The sequence below is a fragment of the Bufo gargarizans genome, chromosome 3 (genome assembly GCF_014858855.1).
Source record: "Bufo gargarizans isolate SCDJY-AF-19 chromosome 3, ASM1485885v1, whole genome shotgun sequence".
Lineage (NCBI taxonomy): Eukaryota > Metazoa > Chordata > Amphibia > Anura > Bufonidae > Bufo > Bufo gargarizans.
The window spans coordinates 317,259,538-317,284,031 of NC_058082.1; the positions used below are offsets into that span (position 1 = coordinate 317,259,538).

Sequence of the window (24,494 nt, forward strand, 5' to 3'; positions counted from 1 at the left end):
GTGTCATTTATGAATCAAGTAATATGTTCTGCTAATAGCTCTACCAATGTCAATCAGCCGTACTTTTACTCTTTATATAAATATAGTACATCCATAAATTGTGAGCATGTGACATTTTTAATGTATGCCTATATGTCAGAAACTGTTCTTTCCCTAGAAAGCTGGGTATACACAAAACATTTTTCCTGTGGTTTTCATACAGACTGCAGTGGACTTGCCACAGTTCTAAAATTGCAGAAAAAAATGTGGAAAAAGAATCTGTCTAATGTGTAGCACCAGCCTATGAAGGGTGTGATCTTCTCATATCGCTCTCCCAGTCTGGTGAAAGATCAAGAGAAGCAAGCTATATTCACGAGTTCTAGGAATAACAGCAGTTTGTATGTCAACCAGAGTGTGGTGCTAGGCAATTGTAACGCTTCGGTGTGGGAGGGAAACACCACACCGAGCATAAGAGGGAAGGGGGGAACAGGGAATCAGGCCTGAGAACTAGGGAAGGAAGATGGACACCTCCTAGTAAAACCCTAATCAAAATCCTGACTGACTATCAGTATAAACAGACCCCAGAGGTGGGTGTGTTCATACACAGGAATACCTAGAGTCCTATCTAGCCCTATATGATCCTGGTACTAATGGCAGGGACAAGACTACCTGTTCCTCCAAAAGGACAAACAGAAGTCTCCCTCAGGTCTGATACAAACAATAGGGAAATGCAACACACAGAACCCAAACAAAATACAAAAGGGAAATTAAAGACTTAACTTCAAAGGAGCAATGGAAGCACAGAATTCCACACACCAGCAAACCAAAACTGAAACTGAAGCTATAAACCACACAGCATTGTGGGAGTAGCAACTAGAAATAAGGAAGGTTAAATGACCACATTAGCAACACCTGAGGCACACCTGTGGCCATACCAGAAACAACACAGACACCAATTGATCCACAGGGAAAACCTGTCAGATCAAACCACGTGTTGCCAGTCTCACCGATATCCTGCCACCTGTCGCGGGAACGTCCGTGACAGCAATAGACCTTCACCCCAGTTGCTAGGGAAGCTAGTGGCTTAATGTCGGACATAAATTGAATTTTTGTGTGGTTTTCTCCTATGTATATGGTTGTTCACACATTTTGTATTAGGTGGAAAAACTGGATGAGGCATGTGGGAGGGGCATAAAGCAGTATTGAAAGAAATGTTTTTTTAGCCACATGAAACCTCAAAAATTGGATCTAGTGGTGGGATGATTGTTGATGCTCATGCCAACAGTTGATGCTCATGCCAACAGTTATTGCCACTTGTCACAAACTGAGAGACTTTGGTTTATCGCAGATCGCTATGTGCCCAGGCCAGGATGTTAGCACTGTTTAACGTTTAGTGTCCAAGTGGTTGCGAGAACGGCACACTGGAATATCAACAAGAGGTGCGCAAGAGGTGATTGGATCATCTCATTAGAAGAATGGAACACAGTGATACATTCTGTCCTGCAAGTGAAATTGGATGTCACAGCGCAAGCCTAGGGCGGCAAACAGTGTATACACAAACCATCAGAACAGAAACCATCAGAAGGCATGTGTACAACATTAGGCTATGAGCCAGACATCTAGCTACAGATATTCCATTGACTTCACACCACCGCTTTCAAAGACTATCATGGTGCACAGCAAAACTGCAATGGAGGCTGGAAAGGAGGTTTGTTCTTGTCAGCAATGAGTCCCGCTTTTGTCTAAGATTCAATGATAGCCAGAGATTGGCCTGGAGGCCACATAGGGAACGCCCTGTAAAGTATTTCTGTGTGTGGCGCGCCGCTCTCATACTCGATACTGAATAAACTGAGATGTTTCAAATAGTTTGTTTCCATTTTTTTATCGTTTGCAAATCATTAACATGTCTATCAATGCTGTGATTTCCATAATTCCAGGACTTTTCCTTCTTGGTGTTGCAAATTCAATGTTGAGGAGTGTACAAAAAGATTTAAAAGGGACACGTGACTGCTGAGGCCAGTCATTGACTCCATTTGTCCATAAAGAAGTTTACAGGACACGGACCGAAAGGCCACTAAAGGAAACCAGGGACTAAGTAAAGCCAGTCAGTGTGATTTATTTTTTCAACAGGTAAAGCATGCATCACAACTGACTGTCATACATATGCAATTGTCCACCTACCCCAGAAGAAGCAATATCTTCATACCGATGAATGGATCCAACCACTGACACCAAATTTTACAACATCAAAACTGACCGTCATTTGCACATGCATCCGGTTCCCTTAATATCATTGGGGGACAGAATTAGTGGAAATTCAAAATAATCCCTTAAAAATACAAGTCCTCTGACAAAAAGGGGATAAATTATACCTGAAAAGGATCTGAAATCTTTTACTAGAGCCAAAACTAAAGCCAGGGAAGGACCATTATCCGCAAAATACACCAAGGTATACTCAGCATATTATGAGACTTTTTCTGTAGGAATTCCACGTATATGCCCAGATTGTCATATTGCCAGCAGTTCCATCGCTAACCCAAACAAATAAGAGGGGACAATCTTGCCTTTCCCTAGTAATAAGGGTTCTGAGATGTCTATATTTGACCAAATCTTCTGACCTGCACTGCATCAGCTGGTGCTTGACACTCCAAGCCATTTCCTGGCAGTGGACCAGGGAGTGGAGACCAGTGTGGGCAGTGACAGAATTTCTGTAGAGAAAATGACCCCACTACCAACACACATTTATCCAATTTTTGGGAATATTCTTGCACAGTTTTTTTGACTGAGGAGGTTTAAGCCTGCAGGCAGGAAAAGAGAAATGATGAATACTTAACAACCTTTGTTCTGAAGCTGCTTCCCTAAAGATATTTGGATCACGGGCATACTACTGTTGAGAAGCAGCCACTAAAAATGCTGTAGGTAAAATAACATTGCATGGACGTTCAAAGAGAGAGCAGCTAGCTACTAACAAGGGGGTTGTAATCAGGTTATATACATGGGATCTTTCTCATCCTCCACTCTTTTGTTTGAATCATTTTTAACAGTTTTTTAATCATAGCTTTAACTATACCACATTAGCAGCCATGTGTCACTGGTATTTATTTGACACCCTTGCTAGCATTTCATATTCAGAAACATATACGGTAGGTAATTCAAATGTCTGACTGTACATAGCATTTCCACTTACCGTGAAGGGTCTTAACGCTCTCAGAAGATGTCCAACCTGTATCCATGTTGAAAAATCCAGGATCGATTTATAAAATCATAAGCTGTGGTAAAAGTAAAACTTTTCTTGCCTTCACCAAAAAATCATAAGGTTCAAATAGGCCCCCAATTTTTAGGGGCCAGGGCGTAAAAGCAAAGACAGTATGCACTTGACTGTACACAACTTTCACAGAGACTGCTCAGTACCCTCCTGTCTCAGAGAAGATAAATAAAAGGAAACTGCTGCAGATAGTCAGGACGCTATTAACCTCTCAGCTACTCAAGAACTCCACAAGCACTTGTAGAACATGAAGATCTACGCCCTGGAAAAACCCCTGCATTTCTATACCACCGCACCAACAGTACTGAAATTATTAAAGCACTTAATTTACAGAACGATATAAGGATTTCTGTAAATGGTGCTTCCGATTTATATTTATTTATTATGGAGTCTGCTTTCTATTTGCCTTTTATGCTTAAAGGGGTTGTGTCTAGTTTTGAGCTAACCTGCAATCTGCAAGTTCAGCGTTCAGTTCGGACCATAACGGAATTCTATAACAGGCATTCCATATTGCATTCCGTCATAATAGAAGTCTATGCTGGCCCAACTCTGAGACCCGCACCTATCTCCATGATGGACCCCTGAAAGTGAAGGAGAGCACACCATGCATGAGTGCCCACCCTCATGAATAGAGGGCAGCCTTCAACGGTCCCACCTCTGAATCCCACACCTATCTGACATTGGTGGCATATCCTACCAATATTGTGCTCAAAATAAAGAAAAAAAGTTAACCACTGTCGATTCTCACCACAACAATCCATCTGGAGTGGCCTCTGGGCCTGTGATCATTGGTGGTGTTCAGCCATTACATCCATATTTAATTCCATAAGAAGAAAGAAAGAAAGAAAGAAGCGGCACTCTCCACTTATGCAAAATCGCGGTCCTTTATTGGTCCATACATATCCTAGCAATATGCCACCAATGACTCGCATGAGACAACCCCTTTAAAGGGGTTTTCCAAGTTATGTAAAAAATAAAAAAAATAAAAAACACTGTAAATCTGATGGTCAGAAATATATAAATAAGATGAGCAATTTTAAGAAAAAAAAATATTTACTCATGTACCTAGTTCTGTTCTGGCCCATTGTTGACATGCAGTTGCAGAGCTGTAGGGGCATGTAGCAACAATCTCTGAGGTTTTCCTCATGAATATTTGTGGGTGTCAACAAAGACTGCCTCTCTCCTACCCCTGCTCTGCAAAGGGAGGGAATAAAAGTGCTGCCCTGTCTGCAGTCTGACAGCTGGGATACTCGTGTATGTGTGAGACTGTAAGTCCCAGATGGAAAGTACAATGACATTGCTGATACACACAGGATCTTCCTTACAGCCAGCAGAAGAGTACAGATGAGAGAACTCCTCCAGTCTATGTCAGCTCTGCGATTGCAGGGTAAGGAGGGAGAGGAGATCCTGTGCACAGCATTTATCTCCTCAGTGCCTGGAGAAGAGGAAACCCTGCAGCTGCTCAGTACCCGAGGCAGAGCCTCCAACCCGGAGTCTGTGCTGCTGATGGTAGAGTGAGTTAAACTTTCCAGAAGAATCCAGTAGGAAGGGGAGACACAGGGCAGCCAGCTCAGCCAGTGGATCGGGCAGTGCAAGGGCGTGGCTTGTCACTCCAACCAGCACAGCCTTCACAGTGATGTTCCCTGCACAGAGGCAGACCTGCTCCCTCAGAGCAGAATAAGAAGCTGATATTATAGGTCATGTGACACTCAACTAAGGAGAACAGGGCCACTGTAGATGAAGTAAGTCAATTGAAAACCCATTACATTTGCTTAGTCAAAAATATACAAAGAACAAAAAATAACTTGGACAACCCCTTTAAGAAACACTAGAGGATATTTTTACCTGTTGTGTAGCAAAAGAAGATGGATGCCCTGTCCCCCATTCTCTTTAGTGAGATGGCTGCTCATGTTTGTTTCCTCTCCATTAAAGTCTATCAAAAATGAGTAAAAAGCAGAGTATGCACAGGTGGTTTTGGCGCTCGGCCCTCCACCAGACATTATTGGCATTGATAAGCTCTAAATGTGAGGATTACAGCAGTTCTAAATAATAACACAACCCTTTTACAATATACGGTATGAAAATTAAGGGCATGTTCACATTTTCTTCAGAGGCTCCATTTGGAGCCTTCATCACAGATTCTTCCAAAAAGAGCGGACAAAAAGTACTGCATGCATGAAAGTTCTTCATTAGTGAACGGAAAACAAATAGACCCCATTATAGTCAATTGGTTCTATTCTACTCTATTTCAGTTATGTGCCGAATCCAGCAGCATTTCTGTTATTTTTGTTGTTCTGCTACTCTAATAGAAATGAGTAGCACTGCTGTGAACATGCCTGAACAATCGTAATCAGCTAGGCTAATGCAATGACAAACATACCCCCAAACAATAGTCCTTTTTCTCCATAATAAAAAGAAAGTGATTATTTACATATTTCCCCATATCTAAGGCAACCATTGTGAGATGATCACTTATCCAAGCTAGGACTGAAACGATTACTCGATTAAATCGAGTAATTCGACACAAAAAAATAAGTTTGTGTCATGTGAACACGGAGCGGGAGTGAAGTGCTTGCTATTACTCATGGCTCCGTGGTCACCTACCGGCCCGCACTATGTTCTCATCACGGGCATCTATGCCTATTTTGATGCAACCCATTATCTTATTGGCCTTGGCAGCAGCTGCCTGACACTGGTTTTTACAGCTTAGTTTACTGTTCAATAAAATTCCAAGGTCCTTGTCCATGTCAGTGTCACCCAGTGTATTACCATTTAGTATGTACAGGTGACTTGCATTATTCCTTCCCATGTGCATAACCTTACATTTGTCAGTGTTAAACCTCACCTGCCACTTCTCTTTTTAAATTTAACTTGTACAACATTTTCAGGCCCCTAAGTAACTGTTGTCCAGTCCCAGAAACACCTTCAAAGGGAGTATATCACCTGAGATGCTTTTAGGAGCACTTCTACATACTGTCGTTGCTGAGTCGACTCAGAGCTGCTAATCTTTATGATCGTACTCCTCCCATTTCACCTTTGTACTTCTGTAATACACAGAGAGGACTCATGAGCACGTGTTCCATAAGTCCTCTCCATTATGTGCTCGTGGCTCATGAGTCCTCTCAGTGTATTACAGTGGGGCTTTGCTAGCACACACCTGGTCAACAGGGAAAGTATGAACATAGAAATGAGCAATCCCGACTTGGCAGGAGCAATACTACTCCTCAGAATAGGTCATCTATATTAGATCGGCGGCAGTCCAAATCCCACCACCCCATTGATCAGCTGTTTGATGGGTTAGCGGTGTTCATGTGAACGCTGCTTCCACTTGCGCATTGTCTCAAGCAATTGGGATGAGCAGTTGTAATAACACTGTGCAGCCGCTTCTAATGAAATGACCCATGGTTCATTTTGAAGCAGAAGCAGTGCTCCCATGAGCGCTGCTGCCTAATGAGCAGCTGATCAGCTGGGGTGCCAGAAGCCACCTTGTCTCTCCCCGATGGCCGATCTGAAATTGGTGACCTATCCCGAGGATAGAACATTAATATATTTTCACTGCACAACCCCTTTAAGGCATGAATGCCAACACATCTGTAGAGTACCTTCATATGTACTCACTAGGAGAATCGCTGACGCATGGGATCCAGTTGCATCAACTGTATTAAAATGTTGCACTTTTTGATACTGTACGCAAGAAAAAAGGATGAAACCCTCTTTTTTCAGTAAATGACAGATATATGAAACTGTATAAGAAATATTCATTTATCTATGTTTGGTGATGTTAAATACCACATGTGGTGTGATATCCATGTAAAAGGCACTTTAGGTAGATTGTTAGAATCTTTTTATATATATATATATATATATATATATACAGGGGCGTAGCTATAGGGGGTGCAGAGGTAGCAGTCGCTACCAGGCCCAGGAGCCTGAGGGGGCCCAAAGACCCTCGTGGTGCATAAGAAGACACCAGTATTATAGAAAGTGCATGCTGGTCAAGTTACATCTCTGGCTCAAGGGGGTGCCGTTTCAATTTTTGCCTCGGGCAGCACGAAGGCCTTGTGCTTCCCTGCTCCTGAGGGAAAGGGGCCCCAAGCTGAACTCTTGCACCAGGGCCCATGAGCCATTAGCTACGCCCCTGTATATATATATATATATATATATTATGTTAGCTACAAAGCATTTAACCCTGAATAACACAAAAACCCAGCCCGGCTAGAAAAAGCTTTCCATATATCGTGTTCACACAACCATTTATTTGCAGTGCGTTGTACTAGTCTTGGTGTGCAATGAAAGGGTTACACTTTGCATTCCTCAAGCTACTACAAAACCTTCCACAAGAGATTTAGAAGTTCCTCCCTCCCGGGAGCTTGGGAATAAAGCTGAGGCCACCCATCCTAACTAATAAGGAAATTTCTGACCTTTGACTGCCAGCTCCAAAAATAGTAGCAGATGTTAAGATAACATGGGTACAAGCAATGATTTTTATAACAGACTAGACCGTAACGCACTGAAGATGCTTGTACAAATCCTTTCTAGAAATATTGAGGGAAGTTTTCTGAAGGAGCTGTGCGTCAGTCTCTGGATCAGTGCAGCAATGAGCTATATTATTTATCAGGTTACATGCCTATTGAAGAATATGGCTCAAGCTTAATATAGCAAATGGTAGCGCCCCCTGCAGTCTATCCTAGTGGTCCACCTTCTCCTGCCGTCAGAGGTAGACTAACATGCTTAGTAGCTTCCCTACTCCCTCCTTCTCCTGAAAGCTGTTGTAGTGATCTCATAGAGAAGCAGAGGAATTGGCCCAGATGTCTTTTAATCATTCATCCGTACTTCTAAATTCATAGAATAATTAAAGGATAACTGTCGTATATATATTTTTTGAAGTATTGGATTGTGGTGATTAATATCTCCTTGGTGGCCCTATTTCAACTTTTCACTGTGTATTCAATTACCCCTTAATTCCACAGTTTTGTTTCCTGTACTGCCTACTTTTACCTGTGCTTAAAATAAGGTGGCTAGGCATGGTCCGTCTATCTGTAAGGACGGAGGACGCTGCGTGCAAGGTCACATTACTGACAGCCAGGGACTGTGTGTAAATGATTAAAGCCAGGTCCTCCCCAGCAGCTGATAACAGTGCCTGGGCTGTGTGCACTTCTCCCTGTCCCTGCGCTTGGCAGACGCTCCCTCACTCAGCAGAGCTGGAGAATGCAGGGTTGAAGCAGCGCAGACCAGGGAAGGGAGATCTGCCGTCTGCTCAGTGAAAGCAACATGTGGTAAGAGGACCCCTTTGTGCTGCAGGAGATTAACCCTTTAGGGGAAGGGGGCTCTGGTTACGGACACTTTTGGGGGGCTATTGTTACTGGCTACTGAGGGCAGGCGGGATTAGCCTCAGGTTGAGGGCAGTGGCGGCCATCTTAACTGATTAGTGAAATTGCAGTTTTATGCAGACTGGTTGCTAAGGGCTGAATCTTATTAAATATGGCGCAAATCAGTCTAATAGTAACTGATTCTGGAATATCCTGTTATTAGTAACTACATATATGAACATTGAAATTAGGGTCTAAATGTGACAGTTATCCTTTAAGCCAGTGTTCCTCAACTCCAGTCCTCACGGCCCACCTGCTTGTCATGATTTGAGAATATCCCACAGAATGAATACCTGTGGTAAGTCCTGATGCATGGACACTAATTATATCACCTGCTTGGTACTAAGGAAATCCTGAAAACATGACCGGCAGGTGGGCCCTGAGGACTGGAGTTGAGGAACATTGCTTTAAGCTACATATGTCTCTAGACAGTGGAGAAGGAAATTGTGGGGGCATTAGATACCATAAGTATCTCTGGCTCTGTATGTGAAGGACTTTTTTCTATTCAGGTGTTAACGAGCAAATTGCAATGCATGCTGGGAAACTCAGGTGCTTGATGAGCTGCTGCCCACCCACAGATAGGAAAGAAAGTCCTCCAGATAGGTGAGTAAAAAAGTTTTAAAAAGAGTTGTGAGGGATAAAGCACAATGAAATAGTATATTTTAGCCTCAGGCTGCTTCTGCTTCTCGTGGTATTTCATGGGTGTCATTTTGTTTGTCAAAATTGCTGCAACCAAATGTTATTTTACATCTATAGTGAAGTATTGAAAAGTCAACATACTGTACTTAGCATTTTGTTCTGTGGTGTTTTTAGGGTCAGTGGCATTTTCTTTCCAAAGCATTTTTCCCAAAGGAAGGTAAAAAAAGCACCAGAAAAAAATATCTACAAAATAGAAAATACATCTGAAAACAACTTGAAACAATGTCACAAAAATGCTTGCAATTCATTGCATTTTTATGGTTGTTTAAAAATGCTAAAAAAAAATTGCATAGACGAGGGAGCACTAAAGTTGGCTACACACATAATATACTGTAGCTATTGGCTGAATGTGAAAATGCTCATAAGGGCTCTTTTAGACGAGTGTGTCCTGTGCGGAAATCACGCTTCGTGTGAGCACGATTCCCTGTTTTGGATACTGCTCATTTAACTGGAGCACATGCCATTGTACTGATTTATGATACTGTGTGTCCCTGCATGACCTTACTTCTACAGAATCATACTAACCTAATGCTGTCAGTATAATTCTGTAGCAGTAAGGTCAGGCAGAGACACACAGCATTATAAATCAGTATAAAGCTGTGCGCGCCTGCAAAATGTGCATTGTCCTTAACAGGAAATCATGCTCACACACGGAGCTTGATTTCCGCAAAGGACATGCTTGTCTGAAAGAGCCCTTAACCTTCACATTTCGCTGAGCATTCATGTTGGTTTCAAATGTAGAAAGAACTAAGACATAGCTGGGCACCTCTGGCTCATCTTGTGTGGAGAACATGGATCTGCTGAAACCTATGGCCAGTCCCCAGACATCTGTCATCAAACAAGAGTCTGGAAGTCCCTACACACATCCAAGATCTTTGACCTATCTTTCTTAAACTAGTTGGTTTGATGGGCTTTTAAGCTGTGGAATAAGGCTAGCTTTTAGTTAACTGATATGGGTTAGGGTACTTTCACACTTGCGGCAGGACGGATCCGACAGGCTGTTCACCATGTCGGATCCGTCCTGCGGCTATTTCGCCGTGCCGCCGGACCGCCGCTCCGTCCCCATTGACTATAATGGGGACGGGAGCGGAGCTCCGGCGCAGCACGGCGGTCCACGGCGAAAGCCGCCGGACTAAAAAGCCTGACATGCAGTAATTTTAGTCCGGCGGCCTTTCGCCGTGCACCGCCGTGCTGCGCCGGAGCTCCGCCCCCGTCCCCATTATAGTCAATGGGGACGGAGTGGCGGTCCGGCAGCACGGCGAAATAGCTGCATGACGGATCCGACATGGTGAACAGCCTGTCGGATCCGTCCTGCCGCAAGTGTGAAAGTACCCTAACAGATTCAGGAATGTAATCTAACTGGCAGCAACTGAATGTGGAAGGCTACATTAGGAAACACCTACAGACTTGTTTATGGCAAACCACTTACATATCTAACAAACATATGAAGAAAACACTTTGTACCATAGTAATAGCTAGGAATGTAACTACAAAAGACTGGGTTCCATAGCAACCCCCCCCCCCCCCCCCAAGCAACTTCCCAGAAACCCCCTCTTTCACGATTGGTGAAGACAACCCACACTTGTTATGCCCCCACACAGTAATCATGTCCTATTAGTGCCCCCTAACTAATTATACCCCCTTATTGCCCCCATACAGTAGTTATGCCCAGTTAGTACCCCCACACAGTAGAATGCCCTGTTAGTGCCCCCACATAGCAGTTATGACTCCATAGTCCACCGTCACAGTCGTGCTCCCCTTATATAAGAGAAGGCCACCAGTGGTGTAAATAAAATAAAAATCATTAACCCTCACCTAGCCCCATTCCCCTGATGAACAAAGCACATCCTGCTCTCCCCAGCAGGCGTGATGCGGTGATGTAATCGCACCTGCTAGGATGAGGACAGGCCTGGGGTATGTGCTCTTCTACTCAGTCCAGCAAGCAATGTCACTGTATCACACCTATGGCCAGAGCCTTGCTTGGGTGCACACACAGTAGTCATTATTACTGTGTGTGTGTACTGGCAGTAGGGTAGCTACTTTTATAACCCCCAAAAGGAGGACATCACACCCAGGACAGTGAGTGACGATACAACACACAGAATTTAAACCATAACCTATATAACAGCATCAGCCAAATCTACTACATAAATCACTGCTTTATTCACCAAACTTGGCACCTACAGTACTTGTCATATTGAACTCATTTTCTTGCTGCCTCCAAGAATTTTCTATTGGACATTACAGGACAAGGGAGTAAGACTACAGAAGAGAAAGAGGACATTACAGGGACGAGGCATAAGAGGAGAAGACTAGAAGTCCCAGCATGTCTAGCCTATTATTATGTGATTTCAAAGGATATTACAGGTAGGAGATATGAGAGAACTACAACTCCCAGCATTTACCTGGCTCTCACACTGAATCCATGCTTCCCCACTGTTTTCTCCACACAAAGTTCAACCCCCTCATGTAACATAACATCATCACAGGTCCATCCCCGCTGTGTCCATCCATCCCCACCACTTCTCTCCACTGCTCAGCTCTGCCCCCACCTGCACTGATCGTATGATGGTGTCATCATCACAAGTCCTTCAGCTCAGCCATTAACAGAGCAATCTCTGCAGAGGAGGTATATACAGTCTGTCAGGGGAGGCCTGGGCTCCCTGCCACTATAGGCCAAATAGCAGCCACTATGGTCAGGGTTGGGATTAACAACAGGTTTCCTACTTAACGTTGGACAAGCGGCATCGCGACACATTCACATATACAGTCAGGTCCATAAATATTGGGACATCAACTGTCATATAAATGTTTACACTTATGAAAAAGCACAACACAACACAATTCTAACATTTTTGGCTCTATACACCACCACAGTGGATTTGAAATGAAACTAAGTTGTGCTTTAACAGCAGACTGTCAGCTTTAATTTGATGGTACTTACACCCAAATCAGGTGAACGGTGTAGGAATTACAACAGTTTGCATATGTGCCTCCCACTTGTTAAGGGACCAAAAGTAACAGGATAGAATAATAATCATAAATCATTTCACTTTTTAATACTTGGTTGCAAATCCTTTGCAGTCAATTACAGCCTGAAGTCTGGAATGCATAGACATCACCAGACGCTGGGTTTCATCCCTGGTGATGCTCTGCCAGGCCTCTACTGCAACTGTCTTCAGTTCCTGCTTGTTCTTGGGGCATTTTCCCTTCAGTTTTGTCTTCAGCAATTGAAATGCATGCTCAATCGGATTCAGGTCAGTTGTTTTGGCCAGGCCTAATGTTTTTGCTATCTCTCTGATGGGTTTGTTGTGTTTTTTCAGCCTAATGATGGCTTGCTTCACTGATAGTGACAGCTCTTTGGATCTCATCTTGAGAGTTGACAGCAACAGATTCCAAATGCAAATGGCACACTTGAAATAAACTCTGGACCTTTTATCTGCTCATTGTAATTGGGATAATGAGGGAATAACACACACCTGGCCATGGAACAGCTGAGAAGCCAATTGTCCCATTACTTTTGGTCCCTTAACAAGTGGGAGGCACATATGCAAACTGTTGTAATTCCTACACCGTTCACCTGATTTGGATGTAAATACCCTCAAAAAAAAAGCTGACAGTGTACAGGTAAAGCACATCTTGTTTGTTTCATCTCAAATCCAATCTGGTGGTGTATAGAGCCAAAAATGTTAGAATTGTGTTGATGTCCCAATATTTATGGACCTGACTGTACATACACCATATCGTATATATACAACACACATACACATAAATACACAATATACATGGTACACATACACAGGGCCGTCTTAAATATTGATTGGACCCTGGGCAAAAATTTACTTGGGCCCCCTGGATCCCGCCTTCCCGCACCTTAGCAGGCAATCACGCCCTCCACCACAACACACACACAAAAAATCCACACATCTGGTAGAGTACAGTGAATGACTGTAAATACTTCCAGTTCTGAAGACTCCAGGCTCAGGATCAGTGCTCTGGGCTGGAAGTGGGCACCGCTCTGCAGGAAGGAGACCAGGGCTCGGCTCACCCTAGTGTTACAGTGCACCCCAGCACCCCACAGTATGCAGTATAGCACCCTATAGTATACAGCACCACACAGCATGCAGTATAGCACCCCACACTATACAGTACCCCACAGTATATAGTAGAGCAGTATAGCAGCCCACAGTATACAGCACCCCACAGTATACAACACCTCACAGTATACAGTAGAGCAGTATAGCACCTCACCGTATACAGCACCCCAAACTATACACGATACAGCCCCCCCACACTATACAGTACAGCAGTATAGCACTCCACACTATACAGCACCCACAGTATACAGTATACAGACCCCCACAGTATACAGTACAGCAGTATAGCAGTCCACAATATACAGCACCCACAGTATACAGTATACAGCCCCCCACACTATACAGGCCCCCCACCACTATACAGGCCCCCCACAGTATACAGCCCCCCACAGTATACAGCCCCCCACACAGTATACAGCCCCCCACACTATACAGGCCCCCCCACAGTATACAGCCCCCCCCCCCACACTATACAGGCCCCCCCACACTGTACAGCCCCCCACACAGTATTCAGCCCCCCCCACAGTATACAGCCCCCCCCCACAGTATACAACCCCCCCACACACAGTATACAGGCTCCCACACAGTATACAGCACCCCACTATACAGTAGTTTACAGTATATTAGCATAACAGCCCCTGTTACCTTTTTCTGATGTCATCTTCACAAAAAAAGCTCCACAGTTAAGGCAAACTTCTCCTGCAACACTCCTGGTAGGACTTGTGATGACCTCATAGCCATGTGACCAGTAATATTGCTAGGTTACTGGTCACATGGTGATGATGTCATCTCAGGTCCTAGATCACAGCTCTAACACAGTACGATGCCTGGACTCATTGCCGGCAGGCATGGCATGGCAGCACCCCCTGTGTAGCTGACAGCCTGACACCCGGGGTAGTGGCTAGCAGGGCTCAAGAGGCAGCTGCCTTGGGCCCCCCAGGAGCAACTGGGCCCGGGGCAGCTGCCCCTTTTGCCCCTTGGTAAAGACGGCCCTGCACATACATAAATACACCATGTATACAATACACACATATACCACCCAACTAAGGAGCTAAACTATCAACGGTGCGCGAAGCAATGGAAATGATCATCTCCAGCTGCCCTGTTCCCGCCAGAGCACCGGATCGGAACACAGCTGGTAACGCGGCTCTCCAATCCAGTTATAATTTTAACAACTGGATCTAACTGGAGGGAACTGGCTAAATCCCATGCCTGGCTATGGCTACTACTGTGGCGTTTCACCCCTGGTAATAGTGGTAACTGTGGCTAAATATGCTTAATTTGTCTGATCAAATATGTAAAAAAAAAGAATGACTAGGCAACATCAAGTTGATAAAAATAATAGGTATACAATACTCTATATAATTACTGAATGGATTTTCCTTTACTATTATTATTATTTATTCCATAACGCTGTACATATGAAAAGGGGTATAAATACATAATGCAGACAATTGCACCAAGCATGAACAAGACGAGTTACAAACTGGTACAGAAGGAGAGAGGGCCCTCCCCGTGAGGGCTTACAATCTACATGGTATGGGAGAAGGATCCATAACCCTCCGTAATACAACTTACCCTGAAGTGACTGGCTGACTTTATGTAGAAATTCTTGTGTGTGGGAACCAAATGGAAGTTGAATCTCAAGAATAGTCTCTGGAGTCTTTATTCTCACCATGATGTCAGAGCCTGAAGCATAAGTGAAAAGGTAGAAGATACAATTTTTATTACAGATATTACTGCCACTGTTTGTACTCAACATTACACAAAAAGTTCACCTTACATGACTTATTCATGCCTTAAAGTGGTTGTCTCACAAAAAATACTTAATAGTTTTCAAACTAGCACCTGGATCTGATTTCTTTCTTCTGCGTCTACTGAGATGTAGCAGAAAAGACACTCCCCTTGAGCGGCCAGCTTGATATAAATCTAGGCCTGGTTCTGCAGTACAGGGTGGTTCTACCTTTGTTAGAAAAAGATTATGTACTATATGGTGTCTGATTTTTCATTTTTTACATTAATCATGGGATAATCCCTTTAAAGAAAGACTGGCCTTTCTCTGGTTATTCAACAACAAGTGGAATTAAAAGAAAACTTACCTACAAAGTAGGGCCAGCCCTGGCACCCAGGGCCTAATGTGGTCTTTTATTTGTTGTGGATGACAGTGCTGCATCTCCACAAGAATGAGGATCCGGCATTGTCACAAGAGAGCTGCATCCTTAGCTCCTAAAAAGTAGACCCAACATCTGACCAACAGACTCCCTAATAAATAATTACACTGTGGAATTCAAATTTATATTGAAGTATGCCTTTAAAGGGGTTATGCCATGATTAACACATTAAAATCAAACATATAGTACATGGCAGTCTATCCATTGGATCCAGTTATCTCCTTATTTATTGCTCCAATTTGTCTTTCAAGATTTTCTTTAAACTGGCAGCTCAGGGGTGTGTCTTTTCCAAGAGGGCTGTAGGACTCTTTCTATTACAGCTCAAGGTGCTGCATCTCGCTCACTATAATAGAGTAGAGGGTGTGTCCTTTCCACTACAGCTCTCTCCCTATAACTGTCATAGCTTCTAGATGTAGCTGGCTAGATGTAGCTGGTGGCACCTCGGTGATGTTACAAAGGTGGACAGATAAATAAGGAAAAGAACAGTAGTTGGAGCTATACAGATAACTTTTATTGAATAACTCAATGGCTTTATTAAATTTTTCATTACAAAAGTATTGTCACGGATGCGGTGTGGGTGGGAAACTCACTAGGCCTGGAAACTAGGGTAAAGGAGAAGGTCACCTCCTAGAACAACCCTAATCCAAGTCCTGACTCACTAACAGTATGAACTGACCTCGATGGTAGGAAAGTCCATACACAGGAACCTAGAGCCCTAACACACCCTGTAGAGCCCTGGAATATTGACAGGATTTGAGACAACCTATTCCTCCACCAGAAGGATGAACAGGAGTCTCCCTCAGGCCTAGATACAAAAGACAGGGAAATACAACAAATAAAATATAAAAGGAAAGATGACACTTAACTTCACCTGGAGCAAAGGCAACGCCAGAATCTCAGCCGAGATCCAACAACTAGCTAAGCCAGAGTCCATAAACTGAAGCTATAAACCGCACCCCCCAGAAGGGGTAAGCAGTAATAAAAAGGGGGAGTCAAATAACCAACCCAACAACACCTGCAAGAAGTGTGGTCATTTTCAAAAGAACACAGACACAAATGATCCACAAGGAACAAGAGGACACACAAATGATCCACAAGGAACAAGGAACACAGATTAACCCATGTGTTGCCAGTCTCTCTGATCTCCTGGCACCTGGCACGGGAGCGTTCGTGACAAGTATTCAGATCCAAGTGCTGGTTTGAAAAAAATATAATACTTTTCATTAGACAACCCCTCTAAGGCTTGGGCTACATGGCAGCATTGGCTGTGGCACACTTTGCATGTCCAAAGATTGCAGTCTAGCTCACTTTTATTATGTTGCATTATAGTAGCATTGCAATGCTACAATTTTTAGCTAGGAGACGTCTGTTGTGGCAAAAGCTGACCCAGCCTAAGCTTCACTTATGTCAAAAATATCTTAAAGACTAAATCACATAATATTAAATTCCAACGCTGTCACTCCCAGATTTATTTATATCAATGAATAAAAATGAAGTGAAAATACTTGTTATCTTACTTTGTCTGAGACGGGAGTAGAAATGACATTATTCAGTAAGCACTACCAGTACTTCTAGTAAATGTAAACATAGCTGTTTTACAACTACATAGCAACTATGTAAATTGTGGAGTGTAATCTGTGTTCTAGATTAATTTAGAGGTCTGGAATGAGGTCTGATTTAATTTTGGTATATGGACTGGGGCTATATCAAAGGGGTTGTGCCAAGTTTATAAGTTATCTCCTATCCACAGAATAAGAGAGAACTAGCTGATTGCTTAGGGTTCGAACGCTGGGACCCCCACTGATCATGAAAACGGGGGGCAGGTTCCCCTGTTGTGATGGAGCTGCAGGCCATCCATGAGCACTGCCGCTCCAATCATTCTCCTGTGGATATGGGATAACATAAACTTGCTACTACCTTTTTAAGTTTGGGGCTCTGAATTAATTTTATAGTATAGTCTTCTGTTGAAGTATATAGCCAAATACTTAATATCAATTAGCTACTTTTGTTATTTTAGTTTTGGAAGTGCTAAACTATAATATCCTCCATATGCTATTGAGATTTCAGAAATGTTGACATTGGGGGGAATTTATCACGAGGAGTACGGTATATTTGAAGTCAGTTTTGCTTGAGTCTGCATTGGAGTACTTTATTCCACATTTATCAAATGTTGTTTGATAAATTTGTCTTATCCTTAAACCTAACATTTTGGGGCATATTTATTAAGACGCAATCTACGCCTGAAATATTCCTAATATAGGCATATTTCAGCTTAATAAAGGATCCTCTTTGTCTAGAAAAGCTATTCAGTTTTCCTCCTCCATCCTTTTACTGTAGTGAGGGCGCAACTTTTTTTTAACCTCTTGCTGACCACCCATTGACTATAAACGTCCTGAGGGTCGGGATTTGTCTCTGAATGGATGTTTTAAAAACGCCTTACACAGTGCTGAACGTGTGCTATGCATTCAGCTTCCTGTTCTGTCCGGGCGGTCACCTGGAGACTGCAGTAGTTCTTGGGTCTTTCTTAGAACTTGATCAGCCCTGCATTGAGTCTGTACAGCCTCTCTGGGGGCTGTATTCCCCTTGTAACTAGGGCTACTATGTCAGCCCCAGTTACAGGAGAAATCAATAGTAAAAAAAAAATATTATGTGATATGTACCCAGAGGTATTGTATGATCTTTTGGGGGACACAAAGTGTAAAATAAAAGTGAAAAAAAAAATGTGTTTAAAAAAATAATAAAATTTTCAGTTGTAAAAAAAAGCACCCTTTTCCACAATTAAGTAATTAAAAAATTGTTAAACATAGAAAAAAAATAGACATATTTAGTATTGTCGTATCCGTAACGACTAGCTCTATAAAAATATCCCATGATCTACCCCATCAGAAGAACGATGTAAACAAAAATAAAATAAGAAAATAATGCCAAAACATGTATTTTATAATCACCTCACCCCCCCACCCAAAAAAAAACATACTATCAAGTGATCAAAAAGTCATATGTACTCAAAATGTTCCCAATGAAAACATCACCTCATCTGGCAAAAATATCAAAAATATACAAAAAATGCATCTCAAAGAAAATGGCAGTCCAACCATTTTATTTCAAAAATGCTCTTGTTGTGTAAAACTTAACAAAAATTTAAAATATACATATTTGGTATCACTGTGTCCATAACGACTGGCTCTACAAAAATATCACATGATCTACCCCATTAGGTGAACGCTGTAAAAAAAAAAGCCAAAACAGATTTTTTTTTGTCACCTCACCTCCCAAAAATCATAATATCAAGCAGTCAAAAGTCATATGTACTCTAAAATGTTACCAATGAAAACATCCCCTCATCCTGCAAAAAATGAGCCCTCACACAAGACCATCGTCTAAAAATACAAAAATATGTCTCTAAGAAAATGGCAACACAAAAACATAATTTATTTTTTTTAAATGTGGAAGTGTAGGAATCTCTGCAGGCCTAACAGCAAGGAGAGGAAGCTGAGTGGAACAGCAGGTAAGTCACCAGTGGCAAGAAACTCCAAACCATGACAGTAGCAAATTGTGGGGTGATTTTCTCCTATTATCCCTTGTGAAAAAGAAAGTTTAGGCTTAAAGCACTATTTTCTTGTAAAAAAGAAATGCCATTTTTAATTTTCACAACCAAGTGTTATCAGGGGCGGACTGGGAACTTAAAGTGGCCCTGGAAAATATACTAAAAGTGGCCCCGTTTTGTAGTCGGGTCCAAATTGATGGAAGGCAGGGCCAGCAATACCATATTGTGGCACATTATACCAACCCAACAGAGCCAAATACCACAGTCCATCACATAATACTGCCGCCAGCAGTAAAAAATACATCCCCACAAACTTCGACTGGCCGGCCATCAGGAGGTCTCAGACGGCCCCCTGGGCATTGGTCTACCGGGAAATTTCCCTGTAAGGTCTATGGCCAATCTGCCCCTGAGTGTTATAAATTCTATGAACCATCTGTTGGGTCAAAGTGCTTACTACACTCCTTAATTTTTTTTTGGGTGGTGTAGTTTCCAAAATGTGGTCACTTTTGGGGGTTTTCCACTGTAGGGGACCTTCAGGGTGTTTTCAAATGCAACATGTCACCCAAAGACCATTCCAGCAAAATATGCCCTATATGACACTCCTTGCTTTCTGAGCGTTGCTGTGTGCACATACAACAGTTTACGACCAAATATGGGGTGTTTATGTAAACTGTTGAATCAGGGTAATAAATATCGGGGTTTGTATCCTTACGGATACATTCAAATGTTACCTGCTCACACAGCTGCAAGATGCTACCAGATGATGGAATATGGGGGTCCCTGCAGCAACTTTGAGAAGGTAGTTCCTGGGGAGAAGAGAATACTGGCTAGTTTTCCTCCACACCTAGAAGTCATCTTAGCTATCTGATCATGTCTATAATAATAAACTGGGGAGTTTCTTTAATAATCTTTAATAATAGTTTCTATTTATCTGAATATAGGCTAGTTAAGGTGCTGTACATTGAATATATGTATGTAGTGCAGTAACCCTGCCATGCCTCAGGGCTCACGGGACATTTCACCCACAGTAGTGCACATCACATCTGGTTACTTAGCTGACATACTCCAGGTGCTTAGAGGCATACTGCATAATATATCATACATTACATACCATCAGCAGTTTACATGGCATCTTTAAATTCAGGGAGATATAATAGCATGCATAAACATTTGCAATGCTGGCATGTCCTCAAAAATAGTTATTCAGTTCAAATTAGGTGGTTTTACCAATGGTAAATTACAGGAGGGGAACTCAGTAAATGACTTATTTTTCTTGTAAGAGGGGAGAGGGTATTTTCAACCCTTTTACAAATCGTTGAGGCACATAAGCTGGGAATTTCCATTTGCTACATTCCACATCACCATGAGTGGTGGTGTTTAAAGTGAATATACAAAATTCCTCAGACTCCAATACCAGTTTAGTTCTAACGCAGATCCAATAGGAATATAGTGGGTTAGTTCACAAAAGTTTGCTCAGGCCATGAACGCTGCTCACATTCTTCTGCATGATGATGATGCATCTCCAGACATCTGCTGGCTGGTAAAGTGGTTGAACATCACGGAGATCAACAATAGGAGACCGTCCTTAGTATTTCAGTTCCGCAGAACACCATGATGTCTACTTTTTTAATTCTCATTCACCATCCATAGCTCATACTCAGACATGTCATAAAATACCAAAACCATGGCACCATCCAGTTTGAGGTCCAAGCACCAAAAGGTACTGCAGCATATATTGTTTTGTTTCTGTCTAGTAAATCTATAGTGAGGGCTACTCCATTATGGGCTTTATAACGCTCACACTCATATGTGTGTATGTATCATAACTCTTATAATACAGCTAAAGCCCCCACATAAAAATAAATCATTTCGCTTTCCACACAATCAGTTCAAAGTGATCTCTGTATTCTAAGCTTAAAATGACATTGATACAAGAAAATCAAATTGCTTACCAATGACATGGAAGTTTTCATGTGGTGTCACTACAAATTAAGCCAAAGATTCAAAGGTAAGAAATTTGGTAACTGTAATGTGTATATTATATCTGCCACCTGCTGGCAGCAGTAGACAACTGCAATATAATATCGGAAATGATAACGATTTACAGACAAAAGGGTCATTTCTATTGGATGATACGATCTATCTCCAGAGCAATACCTCGTTGCACCAGGCCAGGAATGAAGAGGTGGCAATGCATACGAGGCTCTCTCTATTCACTTCAATAGCATCTTTGGAAATACTATTGAAGTGAATGGAAAGAGCCTTGCATGCATTGCCACCTCTCCATTCCAGGCTGCGCACAATGGACTCCTGTTCTGGAGATGAGAGCAGGACCAACTACTCCTATTGAACACATCCTGTGGATAAGCCATAAATGTCAGATTGAACAACCCCTGTAAGAAACTGCAGTTAATCTCTAGCAGCAGTCTTTTATCTTCCCCACAAATAACTGGAGATACATTGAATTTGAGGCAGATATACAGTACAGACCAAAAGTTTGGACACACCTTCTCATTTAAAGAGTTTTCTTTATTTTCATGACTATGAAAATTGTAGATTTACACTGAAGGCATCAAAACTATGAATTAACACATGTGGAATTATATACGTAACAAAAAAGTGTGAAACAACTGAAAATATGTCATATTCTAGGTTCTTCAAAGTAGCCACCTTTTGCTTTGATTACTGCTTTGCACACTCTTGGCATTCTCTTGATGAGCTTCAGGAGGTAGTCACCTGAAATGGTTTTCACTTCACAGGTGTGCCCTGTCAGGTTTAATAAGTGGGATTTCTTGCCTTATAAATGGGGTTGGGACCATCAGTTGCGTTGTGGAGAAGTCAGGTGGATACACAGCTGATAGTCCTACTGAATAGACTGTTAGAATTTGTATTATGGCAAGAAAAAAGCAGCTAAGTAAAGAAAAACGAGTGGCCATCATTACTTTGAGAAATGAAGGTCAGTCAGTCCGAAAAATTGGGAAAACTTTGAAAGTGTCCCCAAGTGCAGTCACAAAAACCATCAAGCGCTACAAATAAACTGGCTCACATGCGGACCGCCCCAGGAAAGGAAGACCACGAGTCACCTCTGCTGCGGAGGATAAGTTCATCCGAGTCACCAGCCTCAGAAATCGCAGGTTAACAGCAGCTCAGATTAGAGACCAGGTCAATGCCACACAGAGTTCTAGCAGCAGACCCATCTCTAGAACAACTGTTAAGAGGAGACTGTGTGAATCAGGCCTTCGTGGTAGAATGTCTGCTAGGAAACCACTGCTAAGGACAGTCAACAAGCAGAAGAGACTTGTTTGGGCTAAAGAACACAAGGAATGGACATTAGACCAGTGGAAATCTGTGCTTTAGTCTGATGAGTCCAAATTTGAGATCTTTGGTTCCAACCACTGTGTCTTTGTGCGACGCAGAAAAGGTGAACGGATGGACTCTACATGCCTGGTTCCCACCGTGAAGCATGGAGGAGGAGGTGTGATGGTGTGGGGGTGCTTTGCTGGTGACACTGTTGGGGATTTATTCAAAATTGAAGGCATACTGAACCAGCATGGCTACCACAGCATCTTGCAGCGGCATGCTATTCCATCCGGTTTGCGTTTAGTTGGACCATCATTTATTTTTCAACAGGACAATGACCCCAAACACACCTCCAGGCTGTGTAAGGGCTATTTGACCATGAAGGAGAGTGATGGGGTGCTGAGCCAGATGACCTGGCCTCCACAGTCACCGGACCTGAACCCAATCGAGATGGTTTGGGGTGAGCTGGACCGCAGAATGAAGGCAAACGAGTGCTAAGCATCTCTGGGAACTCCTTCAAGACTGTTGGAAGACCATTTCAGGTGATTACCTCTTAAAGCTCATCAAGAGAATTCCAAGAGTGTGCGAACCTAGAATATGACATATTTTTAGTTGTTTCACACTTTTTTGTTATGTATATAATTCCACATGTGTTAATTCATAGTTTTGATGCCTTCAGTGTGAATCTACAATTTTCATAGTCATGAAAATAAAGAAAACTCTTTGAATGAGAAGGTGTGTCCAAACTTTTGGTCTGTACTGTATGTAATGTTCCTTTTCACATAGAATTTGTAGGCAGGCCTCTACATAACGTCAGCGCATCCAGCGCCAATCCTAAATGTAAGACAGCTTCCTGGCTGTCTTACATTTAGACCATTTTCATGAGACGGCCCATTCCCCTCCCTGCTCATGCCATGCTCACTTTTTTAGACCTGGCGTGAGCGGGAAAAAGTCGCAATCTGCACCAGAAATACGCCTAATATAGGCATATTTCTGAATAATAAATGACCCCCATAGTGTTTAGCTCACTGGAACACAGAGGTACATACTGTTCCTATGAATAGATACAAGCAGCACTGTCTAGTCCCCGATGGCCAAGTGGGACATAGGGCTTGATGCCTTGGTGGGCTATTCTAGTTGGAAAGACTCATCCTGCAACTTAGTTTACCTTCTTCCATGGTAATCCCTTTAGCCAGTGGGATGATTGTATCCAGCAATACATCCTCCGCACATATAGCCATTCTTCTGTGCTTGTATAAAAACACTCTGTGAGGACAAGCAAAGAACAATTTGCAGATGTCGGTTGATGTCAACAAATGGCATTTATAACATGATTATTAAAGGGTTCCTGTCACCTGAAAAATTGGTATTAAAGAGGAACTTTCACCAAAAAACATGTAGAGAAACAGTTACATTAACTAACAGTGCGGCCCCTAGTGATGTATTTCTGATTATAATTTTTTTAGATGACCCCCCTTTCGTCTGCTGTGGTCTCTGGTAGTTCTGGCGCCTCATATGCTAATGAGGCAATTCGGTTCGAGTAGGCGGTGACTAGAATTTGTACAGGGCCCGGTTTTCTTCTCCCTGGGTAAGAGCGCATCAATCAGAGCGCCGCGCTCTTAGCCAGGGAGAAGGAGCTCAAGTTCTTTCGAGATTCGCGAGAACTTGAGTTTTTACACATCCCGAGGCATGTGCCATCTTGGAGTCCCCAATGGAGAGGATCGCAGCGGCGGCATAGGCAGCTGACACTAACGATGCACTAATGTAAGCTGAACATAACTATATTAGTGCCATCTCACTGCCTAAAGCCTTTATTGAGAAAAACAAACGTTTACAATATGCTAATTAGAATCTAGGAGCGGGGGGGGAGTGTTGCTGCTGCTCCTAGAGGCTCTGTTTGTCCACCTCTTTTCACGCCCTTCTTCTCTTGATTGACAGGGCCAGGGCAGCGCTGCTCTCCTCCCGCCGGCCGTGTCTGCAGTGTAAATCTCACGCCGTTCAGTATTCGGCGCAGGCGCAGTGAGGGAAGGATGCTCGGCGACTGATGACTTCCTCACAGCATCTGCG

At 42.8% G+C, this 24,494-nt stretch overlaps 1 protein-coding gene across 2 annotated transcripts in view; it reads right to left on the reverse strand.

Moving 5' to 3' along the window:
• Positions 1-24,494, reverse strand: part of INPP5B (inositol polyphosphate-5-phosphatase B) — a 145,264-nt gene that overhangs the window by 99,643 nt on the left and 21,127 nt on the right. Inside the window, exons 4-6 of one of the 2 annotated variants that reach the window (XM_044287054.1) lie at positions 23,596-23,693; positions 21,080-21,109; positions 14,988-15,098 (exon numbers count right to left, since the gene is read on the reverse strand). In XM_044287054.1, the coding sequence (XP_044142989.1) occupies positions 14,988-15,098; positions 21,080-21,109; positions 23,596-23,693 (239 nt within the window). Of the gene's footprint in view, positions 1-3,166; positions 3,400-14,987; positions 15,099-21,079; positions 21,110-23,595; positions 23,694-24,494 lie in introns of those variants that run through there. The other variant, XM_044287055.1, reaches the window with a different exon arrangement.